The sequence below is a fragment of the Haliotis rubra genome, unplaced genomic scaffold, assembly GCF_003918875.1.
Source record: "Haliotis rubra isolate DU_JTF1 unplaced genomic scaffold, ASM391887v1 Scf1724, whole genome shotgun sequence".
Taxonomy (NCBI): domain Eukaryota; kingdom Metazoa; phylum Mollusca; class Gastropoda; order Lepetellida; family Haliotidae; genus Haliotis; species Haliotis rubra.
The window spans coordinates 79,730-102,643 of NW_025765697.1; the positions used below are offsets into that span (position 1 = coordinate 79,730).

The following is a 22,914-nucleotide window of genomic DNA, read 5'->3' on the forward strand; positions in this document are numbered from 1 at the left end:
GGGTTGTCAGTCCAGATTTGAAGAGGTCATTATGCGACGATGTCGTATTGGCCACACTAGATATACGCATGAGTACCTATTAAAAGGTGAGGATCCTCCGTTTTGTATCCCTTGTGATGAACGAATCACGGTCAAGCATGTCTTGCTTGACTGTGTTGAGTACTCCATCACAAGGGATATCTATTTCAAATCCCGAACTATGAAGGATCTTTTTACTAAATATAAGTCCTCATTTAATTATTGCTTTTTTAAAAGAATTAAATTTGTTAACAGATTTGTAAATAGCTAAATATTTTATGATTGGAAGTTTGAATTCGTAACATAGATTGTTAGTGGTTGTATCCTCGAGGGGGGGTTAAAGTACTGTAAAATTATTGTCCTCCTGAGAGGGTACGTAAGTCCCAAAACATTGAAAGTAAATTTCAACTTTCCGTTTTTTAATCGTAGAATATTTGTAATTTTAATGTATGGCTAGATATGTCTTAATTGCTAACGGCTGAGGGGGATGATATAAATCCAGCTAGGGCCCATGCAGGAAGCAAATGTACTGTAAGTCCCCATGGTCCCTAGTATGGTGATCTACCTTCAGTTGTTAGCGATCTATAGCCCATTTTTAGATTGTGTTGTCCCCTATGGTTAAAATGTTTTAGATTCAATTACTAGTTTTACATATATATATCTGTGATACTCTAGTTGCTTTACTGTCCTTCGATGACAGGTTTTATAATATATACATATTCAATTACAAAGTAAAATGTTCTCGTCACGATATGGCTGAAATATTGCCGATGTGACGTTAAATATTAACTCACTCACTCACTTCGGTGGAAGGAGTGTTATGGTTTGGTTAGGTGTTTCCTACGATCGGCGGACGGATCTTCTTCTTGTTCCCGGTAGTCTGACAGGGCAGCGTTACCTCAACGAAATCTTGCGCCCCGTTGTTCCTCCGATGTCCAGCAGTAAGACTTTCCATTTCAAGAGGATAAAGCAAGACACCATAGGGCTCGTGTTGCGGTTGACTTTTTCAGACAACAAGGCATTGTGACACTTCCTTGGCCTGCCTAATCTCCAGACCTGGTGCCCAGTGAACATTGGTGGGATGTGTTGTGTAGGAGAGTTCGTGCACGGCACCAAGGACGTACTGATCTCAAGGCACTTGGTGTTGCAGTTCAGGATGACAGCAGATTCCTAGCGCAACAATACGCCGCATAATCTTCAGTATGCCCGCGCATGCGTTGCTGCATCAGTAGTAACACTCTATAATGACAAAAATTCATAATTGTTTCAGATTTGGAGGAATATAAAACCTGGTTCAATAAACAGGTTACTAGGGTTCCCTTATTTTTTGTTCTTCGTATGTCTCAAACCCGTAAAGATCGGGATTAGAATTGATCCTCAGCAACCCAAGCCTGCCGTATCACGTGACTAACGCGATCGGGTGGTCAGACTCGCTGACTTGGTTGAAACATCTCATTGTTTCCCAATTGTGTAGAATCGATGCGTATGATGGTGATTAATGGATTGTCTGTGACTCGATTATTTACAGACCGCCGCCATGTATAGCAGGAATATAGCTGAGCGCGACGTTAAACAAGAAACAAACAAACGTACTTTCTAGCTTGATATTGCTCTCCTCTGTGCATTTGCTTTATTACTTGAGAGACAATTAATTTATGAACGTTTCTTTCAATCAGAACTTAATCCTGAAAACATAATTGTAGACTTCAAGTTTGCAGGACTGTTTTACTAAGTGATGCACAACAAGATAGGAGCTAGGTGACCTAACATGACTGTGTTAAAGTATATCTCGAGCCAATGAGTGCGTTGAGTTTGAACACTATTGAACTTAAAACTCTGCGTGTCAGCTTAGAATGTTATGGCGAGCCAAACGTGATGCTGGTCTCAAACGCTTTTTACTTTTGTGAAACCCTCTGACATATTTGGACAAAAAAACACTCTTTCCAAGGTCATGTGTTTGAAGAAATCTATGAATAATTTCAGGTGACGGAATGGTGATACACCAGACACATGATAAAAGAATTGTGGAAGAAAGACTCAGCGATGTGATTCAGCAGTGCAGTTTCTCCATTGATAACAGCCGGGATTCGGAAATGCGGTTTGCAATTGATCGTTTTCTATATTACTGATAATATGTTATATGAGAAAAGTGTTGCATAAGTGTAAAACATTACGTGATTTGACCAAACGGTATGGCCTGGTCATGACTCAAGTTTATTGCACAACTCTGGTGCCGAATCTATTTCTAAAATGCCTAAAATCCATCAATGGCCTTCAGCAACAATTACCTAATTCTTAAAAAGTAATAGATCCGTAGTTCGAGTGAGTAAAGATTATTTTCCGAAACGCCATGGCGACGAGAGCCAGAGTCGTCCCACAACATGGTTTGGGCCCTTTACTTCACCCAGCACCTGTGAAGGAAACATATCATCTTGTCCATCTCTACACTAAATCTGTACACACAAGATGGAATAGAACCGAAACAAAATTACAAACGTTCCAAGCAGAAACATATATCACATGAACCATTGTAATTTGACCAAATCAGATGACGGTAGATATCGTGATAATCTTTGTGTATTCCGCACATTCTACATGTACATGTAGTTATATGTCTCTAGCTACACTTGCCTTGTGCATTCCTCTTTGATAGATTATAACACATCCTACTTGTAATTACATGCCTCTAGCTAACCTAGCTTTATGATATTACGATTTAAGCTCCTGCGGTAGTGTTAGGATGTAGTTACAAGAACCAAAAAGCCACTAGGCTGTGAGGCGATTGGCATTTATTACAAGAATGTAATTAAACAAAAGCTTTAGCCTGAAACATGGTAAAACAACAATATAAGTTTATCCAATCAGCAATTGACATCAATCGCATTACGACATAATAATAATAAATTAACTGAAACAAGAAAATACATTTCCTAGATAGAGCTGGGCCTGAAGTTAAGATCACCAGGGAGGCCAATGTCAAAACGACAAAAGGCAATTTGGAAAAAAATAAAACTAAAATACAAAACAACAAAAGAAAAAATACTTCTCCAAATTGTCGATTCCCTTAAGGCCAAAATAAAGGTTTGGACTGAAATTAAGAAAAAATGGGAAAAGAAAAATAAATTCATCAAGCAAAATAAACTTTTTAGAAATAATGAAAAACACTACTACAGGCAACTTAAAACAAACGGTGATGGTGAGCATGATAAGCGGCCTCCCATGGATGCCAGTGAAAGTTTCTGGAAACAGTTGTGGTCTGTACCCGGCGACTGTAACCTGGAGGCACCATGGGTCAGTGATTATGACCATGCAGTGCATTAGAAATTAACTAGGTCGTTTGTCTGCTACAACTCACCAGATTGGCTGAAAAGTGTTATAAGAAAAGTCCAAATCTAATGCAGCTCCAGGGCCTGATGGCATTCGAAGCCGGTACTGGAAACTGTTCCCCTGTGTCCAAACACCATTACTTCACTGCTTCAATACTCTCGTGGACACAGGTGATGTTCCTCCATGGTTCTGCAAAGGTCGCACAATACTCCTTCCACAAAAAGGAGACTTGACCGATCCTAAAAGCTTCCGCCCTATCACATGTTTGAATACACAGTATACAATCTTCACAGGTTGTTTAACAAGTCTCGTGTCATCTTACTGCTCTTCCAATGATACAATTTACAGAGAGCAGAAGGGGGCGAGAAAGGGATCTTGGGGGTGCCTTTGGAAGAGGCTAAAACATATCATCGCAACCTCTCAATGTGCTGGATTGACTACAAAAAAGCATACGACTCTGTCCCTCATGAATGGATTCTGAAGTCTCTTCATTGTATTGACCTCACGGAGTGACTACTTGATTTACTCAAGTCTTTAATGAGTTGCTGGACGACTCAACTTGAGATGTACTCGCAAGGGCAGGTGCAGACTTCGGAATCTATTCCAATCAGAAGGGGAATTTTCCAGGGGGGACTCCTTTAGTCCTTTGGTTTTTTTTGTTTGTCCTTAAATCTTTTGAGCTTTCTGCTCAATAGAGATGAGGGTTACCATCCTGGACCTCCTCAGCACAGATCCCCAACACCGCTTACTCATCTCCTTTACATGGATGACATCGAGCTCCTGGCCAAAGGAGATACCAACTTGAAAAAGCAGGTTCTCCTTGTCGAGTCCTTTTCTAATGATATTGGCATGACTTTTGGACTTGACAAATGTAATACTTTTCATTTGAAACGTGGCAAGGTAATTAATGATGGATCGGTCAAGTGACAAGGGGGAGGAGTTATTGAGCATCTTGTGGAAGATCAGGCCTACACCTATCTTGGAATGCAAGTTCGAGACAAGCTCCAAAATGCCCAGATTCAAGAAAAACTTCGGGCAGAGTACAAATCTCGATTAAAGAAAATCTGGAGCTCACAGCTAAATGCTCGAAACAAGGTCAAAGCCACCAATTCTTTTGCTGAGCCAGTCCTCTCCTATTCCTTTTGAGTAGTTGATTGGACAAAACAAGACATCCAGGGTCTTTACCGCCTGACGAGAAGGATCATGTCTGATAACAGAGCCCACCACACTCGTTCCTCTCTTAACCGTTTATGATTGCCAATCAATTCTGGAGGTCGGGGTCTGATTAATGTGGAGGCTCTTCATGACAGAATTCTTTTGTGTACGTTTTTGCACATATTTATTTATCGGATGATCCTCTCATGTTCATGTTGAGCAAGAATTCTATTTTAAGCGTGTAAGATTGTTGGACAGAATCTGAAATTTATTTATCGATGATGATCTGCTCGGTACAGCGATGGGATGCATGAAGTCAAGTCTGCCCAGATGTCTTTTGTGGAAAGCTGAGAAGCTGCATCGTGTGTACATGCAGTGTGTGGCAGAATAGCAATTGACTTGGACTGGATGAATCTGGAAATTTCAGGCTGATGATCACTTCCCACTGATGATCGCCCAAAAGTGATGAAAATACTGAAATGTCGACTGTGTAATGAATTTACGGAGACTGTCCAGCACCTTGTTAGTGGATGCCCTTCCTTGGCACAAACAGCATATCTTAAGAGATATGATGGCATGGCTCGCTGCTTTTCCTACCGTCTTCGCCATGCCTGTGGCTTTGACTCCGAGATCCATCCATGGTACGACCCTGAACATGTCCAGGGCATCATGGAAAATGATGCTTTCAAAGTTTTGTTAAACAGGCCCATATACAGCTTCAGAAGAATTCCTGCCAACAAACCTGATCTTGTATTTTTGATAAAGCCAATGAATTTATTTATATCATTGAATTTTCTGTCCCTTTTGACAGCAATGCGATTGGCAAGATTCAGGAAAAGCATGATAAATATGCCGACCTCGCCTTTGAAATTTCTCGCTTGCATCCCAAGTACACTGTCGTCAGGCTCCCCATTGTTCTCGGTGCCCTTGGTTTGGTACCTCCTGATCTCTTGGCGCAGATCAGGAGAGTGCCCGGGTTCTCCACCGGGAGCACAGCCCTTCTGACACTCTGCGTAATGGAGAAGGCTGCAGTGTTGGGGAGTCTATATAGTCTCCAGAATGTTCTTGGTGGGTTCGACTAGGCAGTGTTTCCTGGGAGAAGTCCCATTCGCTGTCTGGGCTGCGTGTAGAGGAGGCAAGGGCCCTGAGCTGATGATGAGCCTTACTAGCCTGACTGTGCCAGGATCACCCGAACTCTCTCTGCTGCATTTTTATCTTTAATCTGTAAAACATAATAATAATAATTGACGTATCTCAATACTTAATTAAACACACACAAACACGTATATATATATATTTATACACAAACACACACACACACACACACACACACACATACTAATCGTAACTACTGTTGCTAGCACATTACCATGACAACATAGATATATACATGTAAATGAATATTACAATGGTAAAACACATTTTTTACGGATAGACTTGAATGATACAAATGTATTAATTATATTACATGGCATAGACTCTATCAATATTACACATGTGACAGGTATCACATAATGTACAAAGATACATGCATATAAAATAACATTGATAACATACCAGGTTGGTATGATTTGAGCTTCTGCAGTCAACTCATAGGTGACACTGCTGGTGTTTATGTCATCTGCAGGATGAATAAATGCCATGTGCAGATGATATTTACAACAAATGATTAAAACAGTAACTACGGTAAAAGCTACATACAACCACATCTTACCACACATTCGCACATACATCCACACACGCATTCATTTACGGTAGGGATAATAGTGCTAATAGTAATAATGCTTTAATATAATAGGAATATGGGAAGTAAGGTTATTGCTAAATATTACACTTAGATGACATAGAAATTAATGATTATATGTAATGCTATAATTATATAATATAACACTTACACATCTCACTGTACTGTGAGTCAAAACTTAATCTTAACATTAACCTAACTCACTATACTGTGAGCTAAACACATACTAAAACAACAGTATAACTCACTCTAATGCGAGTTGCAATCTACGCTAATGGCAATAACATAACTCACTATACTGTGAGTAGCCACCACATAAAATATTCATACATAATAGAAAGTGGATACCGAAATGAAGCATACTTTAAACTATGACCAATAAAACCATCAACTATCAAATACACACACAAAACCACAATAAATATATACACAAGACTAGAGATTACTAACCTTATATATGCATGTAAAACACTCCAGATCACCATGATCTCGATGATAGATAATATTTGGACAAACCACAACCACATAAGAGACTGACTAGGAGACTAGATGAAATAACCTTTAAATACCTTACTACCGTATACGCTTGGATGGACAGAGAACAATAGAACCCACACTAGCCTGAGCAAGAGACATGCTTTAGAAGGGTTTGCGGGGAGAAAAGCATGCAGTGCAAATGAGTGTAACGGGGATGGCTCGTTCCTTGTTTATTACTGTAGTTTGTATAGTAAAATACAAGTCTGAAACAATGTATATGAATATATAAATCGCCATCAAAATATCTATTTTATCACATTCATTTCATTGCACATTGTTCAGATCATTATTAATTGCAGTACTACCATTGAACGTATAACAACAACTCAAAACAAATGGACATGACAAAATCAATGCTTCAGTTACATATTGAGATTCTTAGAAGTGCAATTATGGAACACATATGGCATCTTCAAAACAATGAACTATCAGCGTGTCTTACCATCTTTGGGACAACTTGTTTCAAACTGGCCACATGTTGTGAGGCACCAACAAAACACCAACCAAGGACCTAAAATATGCATGTTTTAATTAGCATGGAAATGCTAATTCTTACCAATAAAGTAAACGAACAATCCGTTTGGACTCAAACATTAATCCGAATCAATTGTAAGTGAAATTATTGACACCAACAACTTCTAACCATAGGTCAAAATATACCTCCACCAAATACATAAATTCAGCTACAATAAATACTGACTTAACCTATCAACAATTTAACATATTTTTGTGTTTATTCCTTTTATATAAAACCAAATGTAACTAACCTGTAATTCACCACAGTCACAATCCTCCATCCATGACTTTCAAACCACCTTTCCAGGTTGGGAGAAAGACAGCAAGTGAACAAACTTCACACTTTCTAAATGCAACTAAATTCAACATCCAATCAAGATGCTGCACATCTTCAGCCAATGAAAACAAAGGACAAGACAGCAGACCTGACTTCCTTAAGACTTGGCTAATTTGCAAAGGAACAACTTTCGACCCCATGACCCAGTGATGACTATAAACAAATCACGGACTTGTGAAAATGTAAACCTTTTCACTGACAATTGTATTATTGTTTAAAGTATTATGAATTGATTCAGGAACATAAGACAAGACATATTAATATAGATTGCTTTTCCAGAACATTTTACAATTTGTATATTCTGTACTTGTTACACACTTGTATTTGTTACACACTTGTTTTGTACTTGTTACATGAGTATTGCTGAAATGGATTACTTTAAGATTAGATTGATGTTTAGAAAGCTAATGTTGAATGTTGAGCGTTGAGTGTAAAATAATTGATAAAATGGTTAGATATAGATAAAAGATTCATATGTTTATTCACAAAACTATATACATTTGTATTTATATCTATAAAAGATATATACACAAAGTTGACTCTGCCACATACTTCCCCCTCCACACAAATGACGTCCTTGTCACTTACTAGGGTGAAGAAGGTTCACAACAAACTGTGACATAGCACCACCAAATTGCTCAAATGCACATGCTGAGGCCAAGCGCTCTACTAGGTCGCAGTCGTTGATTGTGGTCTGGCTCATGACGTAATCCCCTGAGCGCTGCCATTCCGGTGGTCTCCTCTCACGACGTGAAGTCCTTGGTGGTGGTTCAGGTGTAGGACATTACTTCTCCACTGAGGGAAAAAAGTCAACTTAAAAACAGAACGTTCCGTGTTTTCAGCCCCCAAAGTAAGTCTCAGATTGTGAAGGATGCACGCAGCCAACTGGGGAGACAAGAGCATGACATCTTCACAAGAAACTGCGAACATTTTGCAAACTGGTGTAGATATGAAGACTGCCAACAGGCGAGTGATGTTTATTAGTTCATTGTGATATTTTCAATATGGAAGTGACAAATGGTGCCAGCAGTTTCGAATACGGCTATTGTATCACCTTTGTGCCGGTAGCCAAACAGAAGCTAATAAGAAGGTGTTGTTAATTAACGTCATTATTTTGATAATGATTTCGGTCAATCGGCTATATATGTATGACAGCCAGCATCTCCTATAACAACCCTCAGTCACACACCAGCAATCCACATACCAATAACTTGCAATCTTTGAACAGTTGTCAGCTGTCAACGAAATCAAATTGATGGGCCAAATTACTTCACTGTAAGAACAGTTAACTGAAACTTGATCTTTGGTTAATGGCGGGTACACGTATTACATGTGACGCTCGCCTTTGATCGTAGCATGTGCATATCTAAAATCATTCCATGGTGTGACCAAAGTGTCAAAATAATCATACAAACAAATAGAATTATGATATGAATATATCTGTCTAAAAGGGAGTTTAAATGCATAGGTGTCATGATACTCATTTCCATATTGTTACGGTTAATAAATTGCCGTGACAAAAGGTTTAAGACTCCCCTTTGAACCAGCAAAATATAACATAGACAAGTCTAAAATATTTAATAGTGTATTGAGGTAACAATGAACAAGCTGCAATGAATCACAATACAGATTTCTAGTACAATGCAGTTGAGTCAGAAATCTAAAGTATTGGGTCACAAATATAAGATATCAACTCACGGGAGTCTTGACATTTACAATTAGAGCAGATATACTGAATGAAGGTAGTTTACAGTGACAGTAGTCAGGCACGCAGTGTCAGGGTCAGACGATGTTGACGAAGGCAGACAGATGTATATCTCCAGTGATATGAAACGTCCCGTGTAATTCCGTGCGTGTGTGTCAACACAACAATCACCCTTTATATATACTGACACAGTGCCATTCGAGCAAAGCATGGCTGTATCATTATTCACTCAGTACTTTCGCGAACGGCAACGTGTTTACGACATGATGAAAGCCGTTAATTAGATAGTCAAGGGAGGCAACTCTAAAGCGCTATCCAATAGGCTTTCCGCGAAAAATAGCATTGCCATTGAACATACATGATGCTAAACAAATTATATGTAGCTTTCGTTGATTGTATACTAATGTGATAACTTGTGTACGTTGTGGTGATGATAAGATTTTTTCGATTGCCCCGTTGGCTTAAGACAAGGATGTGTTGTGAGTCCAATTCTATTTTCCCTGTTTATCAACGAATTGTACTACGATATTATCGCAAATGGTAAGGATGGCATCCAAATATTTCCAGATCTCTTAGAACTTTTTATTCTTTTATTTGCTGATGACGTAATTCTTTTATCAGAATCTGTAGTTGGACTACAAACCCAGTTAAATACTGTTTGGAACGGTATACTAAAACATGGGATTTATCCGTTAACCTAGATAAAACTAATATTGTTATATTTAGAAAAGGTGGCCGGATATCTTTTAAAGTAAGGTGGTCCTTTAATGACCAACCTGTAATTGTCTCTGATCATTACATTTATCTTGGTATTAAGTTTACGTCTGCTATGAACTGGAAAACATCTGTTACTGAATTATCATTGAAAACTAAGAAAGCATTGATAAGTCTTTTATCTGCCTTGTGTAAAATTGGTGTGTTGACGCCCAGTATTTACTTTAAACTATTTGATTGTCAAATTCAGCCTATTCTTTTGTATGGATCCGAGATTTGGGGATTCCAGAGATATGAATGCATAGAAAAAATACATCTGATGGCCTGTAAGAAATTTTTAAATGTAGGACCCACTACACCGTATTGTATGGTGTACGGTGAATGTGGGAGGTATCCCCTGTATATAAATGCTCATATTCGATGTATAAAATTCTGGTTTAAGATATTGTGTATGCAAGAACATAGATTACCCAAAAAGGCTTATACTTGTTCATTTGGACAACATTGGTAAAGTGACGTGGGCATCTTATGTAAGAAATCTTCTGTTTTCACATGGTTATGGTTTTGTATGGTTAAGTCAGTCAGTTGGTGATGCAAGTTTGTTTTTAACTCAGTTTCGAGAAAGAAGTCTTAATATGTTTAATCAAGAATGGTATTCAGTAATACATAATAGTTCACGGTACGACTCTTATAGAATATACAAATCACTACTCCAGCCGGAGAAATATCTGTCGTTTTTAACATCAGATATGTTAAGATATTCATTTATACGTTTTAGGTTAGGTTTGATCAACATACTGGTAAACGAAGGAAGACGTTTTTATATTGAACGATGCAAGAGAATGTGCCCACTGTGTAATATAGTTGTGGAAAATGAAATCCATTTTTACTTGTATGTCCTTTGTATAAAGATTTGCGTACGAAATATATAGCTGAATATTATCTATGTAAGCCACCTACATTAGCATTTAAACTACTTCTTTCATCAACTGACCAGCATGTAATAATAAAGCTGTCGTACTATATCAATTATGCGCTTATTAAACGTAACAATCTGATAAAAGGTGTTGTAGGTCCATCGTATTTCACTACCTGTACATAATTTACTGACTGTATCATGATTTGCTGTTTGGATCACTAAGTACTACTTATTGCACCATATGTATAATGTATATGTATAACTCCAATGTATATGGGCCCGGAGGCCTTTTGTACAATAAACATCTTTGACTTTGACAAACAACCCACACTCAAAACTTTAAACATTGTGACCCATAATAACTATCACCTAATCAATGTTAATACAAATTTCAAAAACACACACTCTCACAACAATACGTATAAGATTACAGTCTAGTATCATTTGGTTGAATAGATCCAAATTCACTCACAGACAACGGTAACTGATATAAGTGTCTGATTGCAGTACAGTGCTACCAGGCATCACTGTATCTCCATATAAATGCTGTTAATATGTTTGGTTTCTACTTACTCCCAGGGCCAAGAACAAGGCATTGAGACAGGTTTGGACATTTATTATCACTTTTGCAACGGTTGTATCCAGAAATAATGAATAAGTAGGCAAGAATAAATATAGCCAATTGAAGTCTAAATATTTACAAATATATTTTAACTAGTGCGATTGTTTTTAACAGAACCCTCGAAAGTATTAAAGACAGTGAGCATGTTGCATAAACAACATGTTTATTAGATTGCCATGTTGTCACAGAAAGGACTACACTGCAGGAGGCTTCCCGTCCGAGAGTAGAGACAGCTATAGGTGAACACAGTAACGTATCAGCTGTTTCTGCACCACCCGCCACCGACGACTCTTTCAATCATAAGCCATCTGCAACTGGTGCGAACGACAATAGACACCCTCCTACTGAAGAAGGTGTACGGGTGTGTATTTATATTTGGTCTAAGCATTTTCATGAAGAAAGATATGGAGGGCAAAGTCTTTGTTTTCTAACTTATCTTTGTGGAGTTATTTACTTATTTAAAAAAAAATGTTTAAAGTTTTATTGTATTTTATTTTTTTGAATGTGTGTGAATGTATTCGTTTTGTAATTTTGTATTAATGCGAAAATGCTGGCCACGCTTATATAATGCTCCTCACATATCCACGAGGCTAGAGATTGTGGGTTCTTTGCGGACAAGAAATATGCACATGCTGTGGCTTAGGATGGCCAGCTGGTAAGGCTAGGGTAATGAAAGTTCATATGATTGGAAAAAGACACTAAACACACTTATTTGTCAAGTTGCAGTACAGACCATTTGTGTATATATGAAACTCTTTCTTGATAGAGATATTTTTCTATTCGACAATAATATCGTATTCGGGCAATGAGAAGATTTAATTGTAGAGAACTTTCTCTACACTTACAAATATACATATATTCTTTCATTATCGGAAAGAGATGATTGATAAGAATACTCTTATCGGGGTCTTCAAGAATGATCGCCCTGTCAGAGATATTATTTTTTCAGTTGTAATATAATCATACCAATTACTGAAACAGGTAAAACATGCACTCACTTTATCACACACAACAGATATATGTTCTATTGTTTCACGTTCAGTCTTACAAAAACTGCCAAAATCATTATCATTATCTAAACAAGAAAAAGTTGGTTGTTAGAATGCTATGTAAGATTTTATATCGGAAATTTCGGAGCTTGTTTTCTCCAGTACATAATTGATTAATTTTAAAGCAGCTGGACAGATAATCTTTAATTTTGTTTCCCATTTATTACTAAATTCAGAGAGATCACTTTGTACATCTTCACATATTTGCCGATAAATGAACTTAGGACCTTTAATGGATATCAAATTGTGCATTAGGTTTTGAGAATCTGAAGTTTGTTTGTGCTCTTTACTAAGATAAATTTGCATCCTGTTAATCCAGTTTCTAGGAATATATTTTAAAAGTCTGTGGTACAGCAAGAAAGTACCGCTTAAATCAAATTTGCCTTAAAGAGTTTTGAAATCTTTTAATTCACCCATTCTTGCAAATAGATATCTCATTGCTTTTACACCACGTTTTAACCAATTTGAAAACTCTTTAATGTCTTTGTGTGGAATGAAATTAATTATTGGTAGTTGTAAAATTGTTTTGACGTTGAGGATTGCCTAATTTTTGAATGTACTTAATTTGATTAAGTGTCTCATAAAATCTTTCGAGAATATATGTTCACATAATCAAGTGGATATAATTCACAGTGGGCAAGGTGTTCCCATAACTCCTTTATAACTCCTACAATAGTCTTGTGTTTTCTCCAATAAATATGCCCTTCATAAAACCAGGTTTTGTTTCACTTATTATATACTAGGCACATAAAGAAACTGTGCATACAAAAATTTAAAATCTAAATTTATCAAACCCGAGTAGACACATAAGGATTTAAGCTCAGAGATTAGTGACATGTATCCAACATGCATGCACGTGCCACGTTCCGTGACGTCAGTGGGTTCATCCTTGAGACGTGCAAAACGTTGTTGCACGTGCATTCCGGGAAAGAGAAACAGAGCAAATGAATGCCACACAGTACTGTCACTTTGGAAAGCTCAACCCCTGCCCTTGCGATCGTTCAAAAAATTCAATGGCTATTGAAACGCATAGCATGCCAAGGCTCACGTCTGCACAACGTCATGAGGCCATTGGGATGGTCCGTGGGGGAATGTCTCAACAAGTGGCTGCACATTTCCACTGCCACCGGAACACCATTTCTGCACTGGTGAGACGCTACCAGAACACAAATGACGTCATCGATCGGGTTTCTATTTACTCCCAGGGCCAAGAACAAGGCATTGAGACAGGTTTGGACATTTATTATCACTTTTGCAACGGTTTTATCCAGAAATAATGAATACGTAGGCAAGAATAAATAAAGCCAATTGAAGTCTAAATATTTACAAATATATTTTAACTAGTGCGATTGTTTTTAACAGAACCCTCGAAAGTATTAAAGACAGTGAGCATGTTGCATAAACAACATGTTTATTAGATTGCCATGTTGTCACAGAAAGGACTACACTGCAGGAGGCTTCCCGTCCGAGAGTAGAGACAGCTATAGGTGAACACAGTAACGTATCAGCTGTTTCTGCACCACCCGCCACCGACGACTCTTCCAATCATAAGCCATCTGCAACTGGTGCGAACGACAATAGACACCCTCCTACTGAAGAAGGTGTACGGGTGTGTATTTATATTTGGTCTAAGCATTTTCATGAAGAAAGATATGGAGGGCAAAGTCTTTGTTTTCTAACTTATCTTTGTGGAGTTATTTACTTATTTAAAAAAAATGTTTAAAGTTTTATTGTATTTTATTTTTTTGAATGTGTGTGAATGTATTCGTTTTGTAATTTTGTATTAATGCGAAAATGCTGGCCACGCTTATATAATGCTCCTCACATATCCACGTGGCTAGAGATTGTGGGTTCTTTGCGGAAAAGAAATATACACATGCTGTGGCTTAGGATGGCCAGCTGGTAAGGCTAGGGTAATGAAAGTTCATATGATTGGAAAAAGACACTAAACACACTTATTTGTCAAGTTGCAGTACAGACCATTTGTGTATATATGAAACTCTTTCTTGATAGAGATATTTTTCTATTCGACAATAATATCGTATTCGGGCAATGAGAAGATTTAATTGTAGAGAACTTTCTCTACACTTACAAATATACATATATTCTTTCATTATCGGAAAGAGATGATTGATAAGAATACTCTTATCGGGGTCTTCAAGAATGATCGCCCTGTCAGAGATATTAATATTTTCAGTTGTAATATAATCATACCAATTACTGAAACAGGTAAAACATGCACTCACTTTATCACACACAAAAGATATATGTTCTATTGTTTCACGTTCAGTCTTACAAAAACTGCCAAAATCATTATCATTATCTAAACAAGAAAACGTTGGTTGTTAGAATGCTATGTAAGATTTTATATCGGAAATTTCGCAGCTTGTTTTCTCCAGTACATAATTGATTAATTTTAAAGCAGCTGGACAGATAATCTTTAGTTACAGGTGTATTGAATTTTGTTTCCCATTTATTACTAAGTTCAGAGAGATCACTTTGTACATCTTCACATATTTGCCGATAAATGAACTTAGGACCCTTAATGGATATCAAATTGTGCATTAGGTTTTGAGAATCCGAACTTTGTTTGTGCTCTTTACTAAGATAAATTTGCATCCTGTTAATCCAGTTTCTAGGAATATATTTTAAAAGTCTGTGGTACAGCAAGAAAGTACCACTTAAATCAAATTTGGCTTAAAGAGTTTTGAAATCTTTTAATTCACCCATTCTTGCAAATAGATATCTCATTGCTTTTACACCACGTTTTAACCAATTTGAAAACTCTTTAATGTCTTTGTGTGGAATGAAATTAATTATTGGTAGTTGTAAAATTGTTTTGACGTTGAGGATTGCCTAATTTTTGAATGTACTTAATTTGATTAAGTGTCTCATAAAATCTTTCGAGAATATATGTTCACATAATCAAGTGGATATAATTCACAGTGGGCAAGGTGTTCCCATAACTCCTTTGAGGAAAGTAGCTTCTTCACGCATTTTATTTTCATGTAAGTACAAAATGATAAGACATCTACAATTTTTAATCCACCTTTCTCATAGTCATTAATCAACATAGTTCTTTTATTATATCTCTTTTACCATACCATATAAAACTATATAGCAAGGAGTTTACTCGTTAAAATACTTAGGAGATGGATCAGGTAGAGACGTAAAAAGGTGAGTAAATAAGGGTAAAATTTGAGGTTTTATTATAACAATTTTTCCTCGCAGAGTTAACGTTCTATTTGACCATCTGAATAACACTTTTCTTGCCTTTGTAAATTGTTTATCAAAATTTAAATCTAACAATTCCTTCAGATTTGTTGAAAATGTAATTCCTAGAATCTTAAAGGGTTCTTTGGACCAATAAAGAAGTATATGAGGCGACAGTTTATCAGACGAACAAGTTTTGGGTCGAATCCAAACGGCTGAACTTTTGTCATGATTGACTTTTTACCCTGAGCAAATTCTTTAAGAGTCTTCATGACTTCTGCTAGACTTTGATCTGATCCGTCTAGCGAGAAATTACCATCATCTGCATATTGAAAAATAGACATTAATCCCGGTTATATTTTTGTTACGATTAATAGAAATAGCAAGCAGTTGTACACATATTATGAATAGGTAAGGCGATAAAGGATCTCCCCTGTGACATCCCTGACCCAGGCTGAAAAAATGGAAATATGTCCCGAGTTTATTTTAGCACTACGGCTATTTTGAGTTAAAAGTCGAACCCATTCTCTAACGGAGGGGGGCCAAAATTAAACGCTTCATCGATAAATTCCCATTCTAAAGAGTCAAATGCCTTTTCAAAATCAACCGTTACTATAAGTCCGGGGAGTTTATGCACTTCACAGTGATTTATCAAATCGTACAAAAGTCTTGTGTTTTCTCCAATAAATATGCCCTTCATAAAACCAGGTTTTGTTTCACTTATTATATACTAGGCACATAAAGAAACTGTGCATACAAAAATTTAAAATCTAAATTTATCAAACCTGAGTAGACACATAAGGATTTAAACTCAGAGATTAGTGACATGTATCCAACATGCATGCACGTGCCACGTTCCGTGACGTCAGTGGGTTCATCCTTGAGACGTGCAAAACGTTGTTGCACGTGCATTCCGGGAAAGAGAAACAGAGCAAATGAATGCCACACAGTACTGTCACTTTGGAAAGCTCAACCCCTGCCCTTGCGATCGTTCAAAAAATTCAATGGCTATTGAAACGCATAGCATGCCAAGGCTCACGTCTGCACAACGTCATGAGGCCATTGGGATGGTCCGTGGGGGGGAATGTCTCAACAAGTGGCTGCACATTTCCACTGCCACCGGAACACCATTTCTGCACTGGTGAGACGCTACCAGAACACAAATGACGTCATCGATCGGCCACGTTCTGGACGTCCACGTGTTATAACGCCAAGACAGGACAGATGGATAAGGGTGGCCCATCTTCGCCACAGGTTTCAGACTGCAGTGATGACTGCCCGAACCATCCCAGGACTTCGCCGTATCCACCCCAACACAGTTCGACAACGTTTACGTCATCACGGGATCATACCACGACGTCCCGCCATACGGCCTATCCTGACACAACGTCATCGACAAGCTCGCCGAATGTGGTGCCGAAATCATGTCCGCAGACCCTTGTTTTGGTGGAGAAATGTCGTTTTTACCGATGAGTCCAGGTTTACCATTTCCCATAGTGATGGACGTCAACGTGCCTATAGACGCCTGGGAGAACGTTATGTACAGGCCTGTGTCTTCGAGAGGAATCGCTTTGGTGGTGGTTCCGTGGTGTATTTAGGGTGGAATAACAACACCCCAAAAAACTCCTTTGGTGATTGTTCAGGGCAACTTAACTAGTGTGGGCTACAGGGATCAGATTCTTCGACCTGTGACATCCTTTTCTGAAACGTCATGGCCCTGGGTTAACATTCAAAAGGACAATGCCCGCCCTCATACGGCAAGGGTTGCTATGGATGTCTTGCAACACCACAACGTTGACTTACTGCCTTGGCCTGCAAATTCACCGGATCTCTCCCCAATAGAGCATGTTTAGGACGAGATGGATCGACGTCTATGCCGTCTTCCTCATCCGCCAGATAACGTCCTTGACCTTGCAACAGAACTTGAGCGAATCTGGCGTGACATCCCACAAGCCTTCCTTGCATGTTTGATAGGCTCTATGCGTCGTCGATGGTCACTGCTGTTCTCAGTGCCGATGGTGGACATACCCGTTATTGAGCTTGTGACTTGGTCGTTTGACCCCTGTCCCGCTTGTGGACTCGTGACGTCATTGTGATTGACTTTTCAATTGAAATTCTCCCGACTTGTTATGGTCTCATGATCCCTCAATTAAAGTTTATATGTACCTTTGACATTGTTATCGTACTTATCAACTGGGATAATATTTTGACAATGCACAGTTTCTTTATGTGGCTAGTATATTTGGTAACACCGTTTTGATTCTACGAGCAAATGCACCGGACGCGATTTTGTAGTCTACGTTTAATAAGATTTTTGGGCGCCAGTTTTTTTTTTTAGATATCTGCGGTCCCTACCTCCCTTTGGTATACAAGTAATGATACCTTGAGATATTTATAAAATTCGACCGTGAAACCGTCTGATCGAGGACTCTTTCTATTTTGTAAAACCTCGTCACATTCTCCTATAGTTATCGGACCTTCACATGACATTGGTTCCTCTTGTGTTAGTTTTACGTCAATATCAGTGAATTTGTTAATAGTGGTATCCCAATGATCATCCTGATGCGTCTGATATAAGTTTTCATAAAAAGAAGAACTTTCTTTAAGTATGTCTATTTTATCAGTAAGTATCTCCTTCCTGTCGTTGATTGGGCGGTGGGGTAGCCTAGTGGTTAAAGCGATGGCTCGTCACGTGGAAGACCCGGGTTCGAATCCCCACATGGGTACAATGTGTGAAGCCCATTTCTGGTGTCCCCCTCCGTGATGTTGCTGGAATATTGCTAAAAGCGGCGTAAAACCGAACTCAGTCAGTCCTATCGTTGATTATTTCAGCCATATTTTTATTGATTTAATTTCTTTTTTGAAGGTTTAGGAAATATTCACTATTCTTTTCACCTTCTTCATATCACTTACCCTCACTTCTTAAAAATACTGCCCTTTCTTTTCTCTGTTCTTATTGTTTCCAATTTTTCTCTATAATCTAAAAGACCGCCTCCGTGGAGTAGTGGTTAGAGCGTCCGCCCGGAGAGTGGAAGGTCGCAGGTTCGATCCCCGACCGCGTCATACCAAAAGACGTTAAAATATGGTACTTGTTGGTCCCTGCCTGGCGCTCGGCATTAATGGGTACAACAAGGACTGGTCGGCTCGGAGTCAGTATAATGTGTCTGAGTGGGGTATTCATGCTTCACTGCGGCATGGTATCTCAGTGGGCTAGCACTATAAAACCATCTTAAGTCTGGGCTAGTACAAGCAGCCGCACATAGACATACACACGCATGCACGTCGTCATATGAGCGAAATATTCTCAAGCACGACGTGAAACCCAATTCCACCCCACCTCACCTCTATAATCTAAAAGTATTTTAATTTCATCGTTCCCTAAAGAGTTATAAATTGTTTCCATTTCGTTAATTGTTCTTTCTAAAGTATCCCTAAAATTTACACAACTACAAACAGCATATGTCGAAATAACCCACTTCGGCCTAACTAGGCATTCAGTGGGATGCGTAAGAGGATATCCAGAAAAGCATGTTTACTCGTATAATCGGAAGAACTTAGAAAAAATACGAATAGCTGCTGAAAACAATAGATCAGACTATATATGGCAATTAGGTCGCTCAGCCGGGTATGACGACGGCACAAGGGGTCATCTCAAAGATATTTTGTGCTTTTTCATGTGTCTCATCTATTGATTAACATCTTACGTGTCTTTCCTTCATAAAGTTAATTTTGAGTTATGTAAAAGAGTATGATACCTGATAACCATTGAAAAGCATCGTATTAAATGTCTCAAAATATATAGGTGGCATGACCACCCGAAGATCGAAAGGACTGGATATTATTTGTAAATTGTTATGACACACATATTGTGTACTTCCCCAGTATAATTCCCCTAAAGGATTATCTTATCATAGCTGATATCTCAGCCCGACCCCAACCATCGTCTGCGGCACTCGTCCTGGTTTTGCTTTTGAGACGACCCCTCCTATCTGTTTCTTTTTATAGTGACAGTGAGACTTCATGATAGCTACATCCTTAATAGTTTCAGCATGAAAGTTTATAATGAAGCTAAGTCTAATTTCAAAATGGGCATTCAAAAAGTGTCCTTTGTAACACAATATCATCACACACTCATTTGCATAAAGCCATGGTCTGTTCCAAATAAGTCGTTTTGGACGCATTGATCATTTCTGCACTAATCTCTCCTCAGTAAAATCCTTTTTTTCCCGTTTCCTATCTCCCTACGACTGAGACTGTGGTTAGGCCGAACTTATTTTAACAGACATTTCACACTTTCACATATCAACGAGATAAATTGTAGAGATACATGTGAAAATAAACAGTTTTTTTCTATTTCCGACAGTTCTTCTCTTCTTTGCCGTCGAATAAATAATTGTTTCAGACCTTATTCTATTCTTAATAGTTTCAAATAGAAGCTGATCATTTACTGCGTAGACATGCGCGGTGCTCAACTCGGTTACATATGCTGTCTTATATTCGCCTATAGTATCATTTATAGCCTGTTTCACCAACCGCGCGTAGTGAAGATCTCGAAGAAGAGATGAATTAAATTTCCAATATCCAGGGTCCCGTTCATTTGGGTGTAATTTTAACTCGAGGGTAATAAATAAATGATCCGATTTATAACTAAGTCATATTAAACAACTTTTGACGAGAGACATAATATCATCTGAGATAAGAAAATAATCTAAGCAACCTCGTTTTAATTTACTTTTTGTCTCCACTTATATTGACACTTATCCGGATTTAATATTCTCCAAGGATCGACGAGTTCCTTTTTTTCCTGTATATCGCATATCTTTTTATTATCCATTTGGTTTTTCCTATGTGTATAATAAAATGTATCTAAAAAATACTTTTGAACATTCCAATCGCCAGCCCAGAAAATGGCACCTAGTAGTTGTTCTAGCTTTTCCCCTAACTGTGCAAAGAAATTTGGGGAGTCGCTATTTGGGGCATTAATGTTCAACACAGAAAATCGATATTTTTCTTATATTATAAACCGTCCGTTTGGATTTTGAACGGTTTCATGAATAACATACTCAAAAATATTCTCAATTAGTATCATAGTGTGCAAAATAACATCGACAACCCCATTCAGATGAACATAACCACAGTTATGTTCATCTTTAGCAGTATTGTCCGTTTCTTGCAGAAATATTATAGATGACTTCTTACGAGTAAAATTAAATATATCTCTTCGCTTGTTGGCATCAGACTGGAGACCCTTTACATTCATAGATAGGATTGATAAGTCAGCCATATCTAATAATTAATTGAGTGCTTGTAAAATGTGTGCCTAGCCTTATAAAAGACGGAATTGAAAAGTATGATGCATGATTGAAAGAAGGGAGATTAAAAATAAAAGGAATGGCTAAGTGCACTCCGATTTGGAATGGGGAGATATGGAATGTAGAGATAATTCGGTCCAAAATATCAAAATCTTGATAGAACACACACACCCCAACCCCACCCCAATAAAGTAAATAAACAACCAGCAAAACAAACAAACACTATCATATTGCTTACGCAGATGAGAATTGTAGAATGTCCTGATTAAATGTCAGTGTAGTTAAGAGCAGGTCAAAAACTGCAAACTGGCGAGACGAACAAAATACCTACTAGTATTTCCGGGCATGAATTGTCTAACCAAAGTGTGAAAATATAGCAATATAGAATATCATATGGATAACCTATGGATTAATCAATGTATTATTAATTCATAAAGTAAACAATTATGTCATGAATGCGTTCATAAAATAACCAAGTGTGACAAAAGAGTGTTAGGTGAGGAAAATATAATGCACAATCAGACTAAACACTCAGTTAGCACTTCATACTTGTGCTTGTCTGGCTTATCAGAAAACATAAAAAGTGTGTGAGAGAGATAGAGAAAAAAGCGCGCAAAGCTAAAAAATCATGAAATGTTTTACAGGTAGACGGGTAGAACCATGTCTCCACTATATACGCACGTTATACAACTCCAACTTTGAGTGAAGAATAAAACCTGCATACGAAAAGAAAAGATGTCCACAATATTTTTCAATATTAAAATTAAAGAGCAGTGAACAAATAGAAACGTTGTGAGAACAACAGTAGACAAACGATTTCAAGTCATTGTCACAATAAAGTCCTGAGTGCGTTCGTAAAATGTAAAATGCAAGCGTGAAAATGGCTCGAGGTCAAGGTTTACCAAGGACACAACGTCCACTTTGTCGAATGGTTGAAATTTAAACTTCTTCCCGTCCACTGATTCACCATACACTCTACCATTGAAGTACCATGCATTGTTAATGCGTCGGCGTGACTTGAGTCGGTTAATCAGCATCACGTTCGCTCTCGTGACGTCATCTGCTAATTTGAAAGCTTTATTTTCTTTCAGTTGTTTCCTTGTGCTAACTATTCTCATTTTCACTTCTGTTGATATAAGTTGGATTAGCACAGGCTTGGTGATACTTATGTCTGCGTGATCAATGCGTTGAATCGCCACAATCTCCTCTCTGTTAACAGAAACACCACCTTTCTCTTTGAGCACACGTGAGAAAGTATTAAACAAATCTTCATCTTTGGTTTGTGTAAAATTGAACACTTTGATGTTATTTTTTCGCGAGGATTGCTCGTTTTTATTAGCCAGGCGGAATGTTGCATTTGACTGGTGGATTGATTGTTCACAGAGTGCCCTTAATTCGGAATTTTCTTTCTGCTGATTATTAAGTAGTACGGACAGCTTGTCATTTTTAGCTTTTAAGTCGGACATTTCGTCACAAAGTTGGTAAATTCCGAGTTCATCAATAAGCTCACGTTTTAGTTCAGCCTTGACGCTGTTTCTTATCGACTGTACAGCTGTGTCCACCGCTGAGGTAATTCATTCCTCTAAATCCGACTTTCTCAGCATTTCTGACAAAGCCTGTTGGATATCTGAAAGTTCTTGGGTTACTTCTGCAAGTTCAGACTTTTTAGGAGCCATGCTTTTAGTATCAATATCCAAGTTTACACAGCACTGATTAACGTGTCGTCAGGTTGCATTGAGTGATATG

The 22,914-nt window shown here is 38.0% G+C and overlaps 1 protein-coding gene across 1 annotated transcript in view; it reads left to right on the forward strand.

Annotated features, from left to right (window-relative positions):
* LOC124272761 overlaps positions 1 to 22,914 on the forward strand; it is a gene marked incomplete at its 3' end in the record, with an annotated part of 100,230 nt that overhangs the window by 69,898 nt on the left and 7,418 nt on the right. The window contains exons 3-7 of the mRNA XM_046707963.1: positions 8,477 to 8,600; positions 11,552 to 11,576; positions 11,783 to 11,955; positions 13,849 to 13,873; positions 14,080 to 14,252. Of these exons, the coding sequence (XP_046563919.1) occupies positions 8,477 to 8,600; positions 11,552 to 11,576; positions 11,783 to 11,955; positions 13,849 to 13,873; positions 14,080 to 14,252 (520 nt within the window). The remainder of the gene's footprint in view (positions 1 to 8,476; positions 8,601 to 11,551; positions 11,577 to 11,782; positions 11,956 to 13,848; positions 13,874 to 14,079; positions 14,253 to 22,914) is intronic.